This window comes from Lactuca serriola, chromosome 4, assembly GCF_051521515.1.
Source record: "Lactuca serriola cultivar US96UC23 chromosome 4, Lser_US96UC23_V15, whole genome shotgun sequence".
In the NCBI taxonomy this organism is placed as follows: domain Eukaryota; kingdom Viridiplantae; phylum Streptophyta; class Magnoliopsida; order Asterales; family Asteraceae; genus Lactuca; species Lactuca serriola.
Window position 1 is genome coordinate 124053332 of NC_136411.1, and position 8847 is coordinate 124062178.

Genomic DNA, 8847 nt, shown 5'->3' on the forward strand with positions numbered 1-8847 from the left:
AAAAACAATCTAAGAGTTGAAGATCTCGTCCATATGATTATGTTGATATAAAGATAGTCGATAGTGGATATCGTATGAGACTGTTATAATTTTTAACGGACTTCAACAGTCTAAGTCTGTTAAAAATATAGCTTTAAAAATAAACTCAAAATTATTCGATGGAGTCTAAATGAAAGTTGTAGATCACATCCACGGCTATCCGGGGATATAAAGAATGTCATAACGGAGCTCGTATGAAGAAGTTACGGCATTTTGAAATTTTGGAAATTTGCGCGCGTGAAGAGCACTGCGCACATGATGACGTGGCATGTTTTGGAGGCGACATATGGCATGGTCAACCGCCTAATCTTTGAAGAGGCAAGGTGACATGACACCAAGAAATTTGGACACGTGGCACCATGAAGATAAGACACATCACACCTTCTAGAAAAGGCGTACATGGACAAACGAGTTGACGACATGTGGCAGAAGCCCAAAAGAGCTAGCACTACCCTAGTGTGCGATGCACATGCCTAGTGTGTGCAGCACACAATGTTTTTCTTGCTTATAAATAGTCGGCTTCATATATGCTTTCACCCCTACACCCCTACACAATTTCTTTCTCGAGTATTCTTCACTTGTAGGTCATTTTTATTGAGTTTATGGGCTGTGGTGCGACACCTTTGAATACTTGCTAGTTGTAACCTTCGAATAGAAGTCCCCACGTTAGTATTCTACCCAATTAGATCTCCAGTTTACATCAAGAACCCCTATAATTTAAGCTACACTCTTTTATTTTCGGTGTAACTTATATTTATAGTCATAAGTCGTTATTATGAACCTATAAATAAGATTTATCAGTAATTCCAAGTCGTTATACTGATTGATCTACTTACGGGAGAAGTGTCTAGAATGGTCATGTTAGCTTGGTTATTAGATTTGATAAAAGCTAAATGCCCAAATGACCCTGCCTCCAACTGTCATGCATGGCTGATCCTTACTTAATAGATCTTGATATATACATTGGGATTAGTAAGGATCTAGACTATTATTAGTCACCAGGATCATTAGACTAAGACTCTGTATTAATCATACTTAGGTCATGTCAAGGTAATATCTAAGATATTAAGGTGAAACGTTGCCCTAACTTTGAGTCACCTGCCTCTATCAGGTGAGTGCATAGATACCTTCAACTTACACATAGATATCAAATATTTAATTTGCATAAATGCTTTATGTGCTTATTATCTGAGTTTCTGATATTTGTGTTACATGAGATAATGATTTTTCGAAAATATAATATATATATATGTATGTATGTATGTATGTATGTATGTATGTATGTATGTATTTTACCAAACTCATGATGTATTGGGTAGGACGTGTAGAAAGAGATAATAGAAATGAGATAACAGTTAGGGACAATAATAGTAGAGATAATGATGAGAGACCATAAGAAAAAAAAGATAATGGTGAGAAATCATACCAAAGATAGAATAGTGGTGAGAGACCATGCCGAAGTTAGGGCAAAGAGACCATACCCAACAAAGATCAGTCATCAAGCAAAGTATTGATGGAGACCATAGACTATTGTAGACAGTCTAGTGGAACACTAGCAAACTTCCAATCTGTAGGTGTTAGTGAAATGACACAAACCGAGAGTATGGCTTGTGGATTCATTTGACTACTCTATTTTTCCTTGGTTACCCTTGGTTACCACAAGTCGGTATCGGGAAACATAATCTTGAACCATGTGATTGACTCTTGATCCATGTCTCTAGTTCATAATAAGATATCATGAAGATCAAAGGAATTTGAAGTTACCAGTCTTAGGGTTGTTTATAGCAATGTTGTTATAAGTAAAGTAGTTGCATGGACTGTCACTCACTGTTGTTCCTAGTAAGTATTAGACCAGTCAATTGTTGATGTTTAAGTTCAATTGGGAGTTGATGGATATTAGTGCATATAGTCATAAAAAGCTCGTTAATATGTCTATAAATAGCAGTATCCTTTTGGGTTACATGCAAGAACAAAATAAAGCATAACCGAAAAGATATTTATATGAGTGACTTGTTTTGTTAATTAATTAATAGTTTAAATAATTAATTAGAAAATAATTAAATATAGAATATTCCAGAATGATTTGAATTCCAAATATAATTATTATTCTATTTGATAATTGTTCATTGGGTTTCAAATCACCTCCCTATATAAAGAGGGCTCCAAATTCGGTTTTAACACAAGTGAAAAATAACTTTCAACTATCAAACTTAAGAAACCTCAAAACCCTAAAGAATCATGAAGTGCAGTTCCCACGAAGTGGCACCTAGATCACCACATTGTTGTGGGTTGCAAAATCGAGTTTTCAATTCGGTTTGCAGCTCACAGTTTGAGGATTGCTTAGATATGCTTCTATTTTTCTTTTTTGGGTGCGGTTACAGGAGAAAAACTCTCTGTTGGGTTCTCTAGTCCACTCAACTGGCTAATCAAAAGAAGAAACCTACTAAAAAAGCAAAGGTATGATTTTATTCATTATGTCCTAAGGAGTTGAATAAATTGTTGAGTTTCATCTGTTGTTTCGAGTCTATTAGATCATAATTGTTGTTTTCGCTGCCATGTTTTTGGTCTTTGACTAGGCTCGAAACCCATCAATATCTCCCATGGAGACTAACTTGACCATCAGAGAGTTCTTCGGGGGTCCCCTCCCAGAGACTAGCTAATAGCTTGTTTTCTCTTGTTGTGATATAGATCTCCATTAAGACCCAAGCCAGTTAACGGAGGACAAATGTCCCGAGGTCCGATATCACATCAAAGTTAATTGGTAGGTGGTATGTGGCGAGTCGAAGGTTGTAAATTTTAGGAGGTATGTGTATATTAAAAGTGGTAGGTATGTGTCTGGAATGTACATATGCAGTATTTTTGGAATGTTTGTCTAAAATGTTGACTTTTTTTTCCCGTATAAATAAGACTTAGGAACCTAGTGTTTTTACACCTTTTTTATTCAGTTATTCAACTCAAAATTGTGGAAAATATACCACTTCCATGGACTAAGGAAGAAGAGATCACACTCACATTTTCTTGGAATATCATTAAGAAAAAAGTTAGCCTCATTGTGCTCCCACATTTGCTAGTAGGATCACTTTAGATCCACTTAAATTAGGTTGTAGCGCTCATCAAACAAAGAAAGAACTAAGAGTAATTTTAAGGATCTAAAAGAAAGGTGAAAATTTCCCCAAAATCTATCATAATATTAAAAACGAATTGGCGAATGTAGATAAATATGATATTTTAGAGGCGAATAGGGAGCAATAAAATGCAAAGTGACGGGGTTGACTTTACACATGGAGCTACTTGGAATATTTTTAAACATGTCCCTTATTTTTAATTTGTAGTTTCTTTTTGTTATTTGTGGTGTGTAATAAGAAGTAATGATAATAACTGCCTTTCATAATTCCAAATCCAAACACAATTTATTCAATTATATAGGGGTTAAAACAACTATCATTATGTTTGGTATTTTTCTAGTTAGATGGAACCGGTAGAGGATGCACAGTTTCCGATTGGTATGTAGCTCGATGCACTGTTGAAGTCCAATAAATAAACATTAACCATATGGTAAAAGTTTGTGTAGGTTAAAGATCATGCTATCAGCAGAACATGAACACATGACCACACATATCATGATTGCGTCAATTCTTACATGTACACGCTTGAAGTTGAAGATTTACAACATGGGTATTCGTAAAATCTGTTACTCATACTTTTCGGGACGATATTTTCCTTTCCTCCCACCACCGGACATACTTTTACATCCTCATTTAAAGTACCATATTCACATAAAGGGTGAGTACATGAAAGAACTCATTGCAAAAGAAACATCATGATTATGATCATTTTAGAACTACATAATATTTCGTTATGTATATATTATCTTTACCTCCTAAGTCACTGCGTTGAATATAAATATGTTGAATGTACTCAATTGATAACTTCGAGCGTCGTTATCGGTAAATTGTGTTCATGAACCGATAATATGTTTATGGCATCTAAAATATCAAGGTCTATTACATTCCAACGAATGTTAGGAAAAAAAACCTTTTGCCCATTTTGCATGACCGATATTGCCAAATCAATCACGTTCAATCCTGTGGTGCGAATAATGAATGTGACATTGTATTTAAAAACATGTGCATTTGTTGGAGATTTTTGGACGCCATGATTTATCTCCAAATAGATCTTGGATTATATTTGAGCATTATAATTGAATGACTAAAAGATAATAAAATATCATTGTTTCAAGGCGAGTAATCTCTTCCTTAAAGCAATTCGAACCCACCAATCTATCATCCCTACGAATGATCGATCATAATGTAGAATCAGTTATTAAACACCGCATGATTGTGATAACTCTGGTAAGTTTATTGAGTTCTCTAAGGAATATGGGTGCTAAGTATGTTTAGTGGTATGGTAAAATGAAAGCGTAACATATTCTCTTAAATGTTAAATTCTCATAATTTGTTTTTCGTAACTAGCATAACAAGTAAATTAATTTTGCAAACGTTTGATGGGTATGAGAACGAACATTGTCTCAAGATTTTAAATAAAACATAAACATTTGCTTCCCAAATTGTCATGTACAAGAGCTTCTAAAAAGTAAAACCAAACACAAACTTCTATAGACATTAATGTTTAAGAAGAATACACACTCCATACTATAACTTCATCTTGTTATTTTTGGCATCCATCCGATGAAGAGAGGACATATAAAAAAAATTAGGGTTTGAATCGTCTTTACTTTGTTATAAGATAATTTCTTGTTGAACACTAACATTTAGAGTCTTGTTTGGAAGGACAATGCAATTGATTACCACTACTTCATCTTCAACAGTAACAGCTTCACCTGGATTTCATACAACATTAACAAAATCATAATTTGAGTTTTAGAGTCAAAGCTTTGACTATTTTAGACTCTTGATTGTAAAGAAAAGATGTTACCAAGAATGGTCACTCCAAGCTTTGCGTTGGGAGATCCTTCAGCCTGGACACGCGACCACCTCCCAATACAACATTTCCAACCAACAATCGAATGAATAACAACCGCGTTTTCCTGAGATTAAACAATAACACTGTGACTGTGACTGTGACTGTAACCAACTGCCAGTGTTAGTGACAGTGACAATGATTGTTATGACTGTGACTGATGTCAACGGGACAAAAATTGTAATTTTTTATATGAGCCAAAAAAAGATGGGATAGAGAGTTGTTTTCGATCTCTCGTATGTGTAAAAAGACGAAAATGCCCTCTCACTCATATGGTGTTCTACTATACCTTGATTTCAACATCATCAAGAACAATACAGTTGATCAACCGGACACCAGCTCCGATACGTGCATTGGCAGATATGGAGACGTTTGGGCCAATCTGTGCAAATTTAAGGAAAAATAAACCAATAACCTCATCATATAACAAACATTCTTCATTTAAAAAAAAAAAGTGTAATTAATTAATTACCTTTGCAGTTGGATGAACTTTTGCTGAGGGATGAATATAAACATCACCAAGTATAGTGGCACTTTTTGAACCATCTCCTTCAGTCAAAAGATGGGGTGAGGTGTAACGAAACAATGAAAGATACAATCCAGAACATTTCAAGGACATTCTGTATAAATTTAACAAGAAATGATTTAGAGGATTTAATAATTTATACAGATGAAATAAAGGATCTTGGATTTATTATGACTTACTTACCCAGGTGTTTTTATTTGTTCCCAAAAATCCCTAGTTTCATATATGTACAACTGTTTCTTTCCTGCAAGTGGTGATAATATATCTTGATCCAGTCTTACAAAATTTGCAGGAAGACTCCTGTTGTTACATGTACACTTATATCAGGACACAATGTTTAATATATCTTCATACTTTCTTTTGTTTATAAAATTCAAAAATAAGTACTACCTTGTAGCTGACTGTAATGCCTCAAAGCTGGATTGACGTCTTAGATTAGCTGCAAAACAAATAAAAGAAACAGAATTCAGTTAATAAAAAAAACACATTGTAATTTTTTTATAAGTTATAAAACTAACCTCTGTCTTTTCGTTGTGTAGAAACACCTTGAATTGCAGTAAAGATTTCGGGTGTAAATACATAAACACCACAATTTATTCGGTCACTAACCTGTGTAGATTACATTTGTTATTAATTAGAACAAAATAGTAATAACTAATTAGTCTGTTTAACATGTCAAGTTGTTGACTTTGGTTGACCACACATACAAAAGTTTCAGGTTTCTCAGTGTAATGGAGCAACTCATTGGAATTAGGATCAGCTACAAGCTCCCCAAATTGGTCTGCTGATTCAGGGGAAACCTTAATTACAAGGATTGTTCCCATCCCACCATATTTTTTATGAGCCTCTATAAAAAAATAAACATAGAATGTATGTTAGAATCTCAACATGAAAGAATTTTGTATAAAGATATGTGGTGTATAAAAAGAAAGCGTACCAAGCATCTCAGGCAATGGGAAAGTGCAGCAAACATCACAATTCAGCAAGAAGATGTGTGACTGTTATAAAAAAAACATTATCATTCAACAGGAGTTTGAAAAGATAGTTTTTTTTTCTATTATTATTAGAAAGGAAGGGTAAAGGTTAAAAGTTAAAAGTAAAACCGGGTTATCTTCCAAGATGAGATCTCTGAAATTGTATAGTCCACCAGCAGATCCATGTGGCTTGTCCTCTTTCAAGTATCTATTTCAGGATGATCCAAAAGGAAAACATAATAACAAGATGAGAAACTAAGCTCAAGTTTAACACCATCAAAGGGAAAGTAAAATTATTAAGAAGAGAAATGGTTATGAAGTTACTTGATAGGGACTTTAAGCTCATTAGAGATGGAGGAGACATATAAGGCAAACTCACGTTCTTCGTAGAAACCAATAAGATAGATCTGTGCTAGGTTTGGTATCTATGACAGAAAGAATTGTGCATAAGATTCTGTTAAACTTTGTTGTCATGATTCAGATATATACTTTCCAAGAAGAAAAGTGTGGCCAAATTTAACAATAAACAGATAAAGTTTTACCTTTTTACAGGCAGAGATTGGATGATGAACCATTGCCTGTCCTGCTAGTGGAAAAAGTGGCTTTGGAATATTTAGTGACAATGGCCTGAATCGAGTACCTAAAAGACAACAATATGTCAATTGTCCAATATGAATTGGAATTAACAAAAGGAAGAAGATTCGAAGAATCACTAATTCCAACAATATCCAAGAAACAATAGAAAATTTCTCTCTTTTTCACAATCAAAATTCCACTTCGAAATCTGAAAGATACATATAACATACATAATCTTACTCTACTCGGATCAAATTTTGAAAAACACATTTACAAAAGAAATCAAGAGCAAATTCAGATCGTGGGGTGTGATGTGACGACATCCCATCCAAAAACAGAAACAAACAATTTCTATTTACAGTAGTAGTGCAGCGAGATCCAGTGAATCATAACTAAGATTGAGCAACTATCTTACTAATCTGAATGAAAAATAGTAAAATTTGGTATGATAGAGTTATGATAGCAATTGAAGTTACTTAATAAGGAACTAAGAATACCTTTTGTAGGGCCACCAACCATGATCACGGCAACAGCTCTCTCATCTGAGCTCATCATTCCCATTCCCTATCAAGATCTCCGTCTCTAGGAACAACACAAGGAGACAACAACAACAACACAAGTATTTTGAATCAAACTATCAATTCTCAATTTCAATTGGCGCCTAATTTGATACCGACAGCACTTTCTCAGTATCAGAATGAGATTATAGCGTCTCGACAATGAATTTGGGATGTAGTTAGCAAGATCTTGAGAGAGTAAATGAAATGGAAGAGTCCACTCGATCTGGGATAACTACATGGCCATTGCTCCCTCACATGCTTTATCTCTATGACTAAATTTTGGGACCCGCTTATTAGCTAAGAAGCCGACACTTTGGCGATCGGGAATGAAACCACTTTTTTTGATTTACTTCGACAAAATTTAACGATCGGTCCTTGTAGTTTGTAAAAATTATCATATTGTGATAACTATCACTAACACTATACAATGGTCCACCTTGGAAAGGTGTGATGTATGAGGGGGAAGTTGGGTCCCCGATATATTGGGCATTTTCGAGTTACAGGTTGGATCTACCTAAGGAGCCCAATCAGATTCACAACACTTTTCATGTTTCGTAGTTGCGGAAGTGCGTATTGGATGATGAGGCAGTGGTTTCCTTTGACGATATTCAGGTCGATGAGCGTCTAAACTATGTTAAGAGGTCGCTGGCTATTTTAGAGACAAAGATGAAGTTCTTGCGCAACAAGGAGATACCTTTGGTAAAGGTACAATGGCAGCATTGGAGAGGCTCCTAGTGGACCTGGGAGCCAGAGGCTGAGATGCGGGAGCATTATGTTGAGTTATTGTTAACGCTTAGTTCCTGGTATGTATTTTAAATAAAATTTATTCATTTTTATATGAGAACTCGACGAGTTGGAGGCCCAAACTCGTCGAGTAGGAAATGGGTTTGGACGCGGGTTTTAAAGTCTACTCGACGAGTTGGAAGCCTCAACTCGACGAGTAGGACCGCCAGAGTGAAACCCTAATTTCAGGGTTTTGCACCCTATTTATGATGAGTTTTGAGCATTTTAACACTTCTATGGTGTACATGCAACCCTAGAAACCTTGGATCTATGTTTTCTCTAATATACATGCAAATTTGATTTTCCAAGATTTACCTCCTAAATAGCATGTTATGGGGAACTTGTAATACAAAAATCAAGTAGAATAGCATACTTTTTAGTAGCTTGGATTCCTTGAAGACTTAGTGAG

General features: G+C 35.0%; 1 protein-coding gene across 1 annotated transcript; it reads right to left on the reverse strand.

The window, feature by feature from the left end:
- Nucleotides 1–4573: 4573 nt before the first annotated feature.
- LOC145102472 (ADP-glucose pyrophosphorylase family protein) lies at nt 4574–7922 on the reverse strand. Its single transcript, XM_079039868.1, has 13 exons — nt 7593–7922; nt 7062–7159; nt 6844–6944; nt 6649–6727; nt 6483–6543; nt 6253–6392; nt 6064–6154; nt 5936–5984; nt 5729–5845; nt 5492–5639; nt 5309–5401; nt 4975–5086; nt 4574–4879 (listed from the first exon to the last, which is right to left on the reverse strand). Exons 1-13 carry the CDS (start codon nt 7654–7656, stop codon nt 4779–4781), a joined length of 1254 nt encoding a protein of 417 aa, XP_078895994.1. The 5' UTR covers nt 7657–7922; the 3' UTR covers nt 4574–4778.
- Nucleotides 7923–8847: the final 925 nt, after the last annotated feature.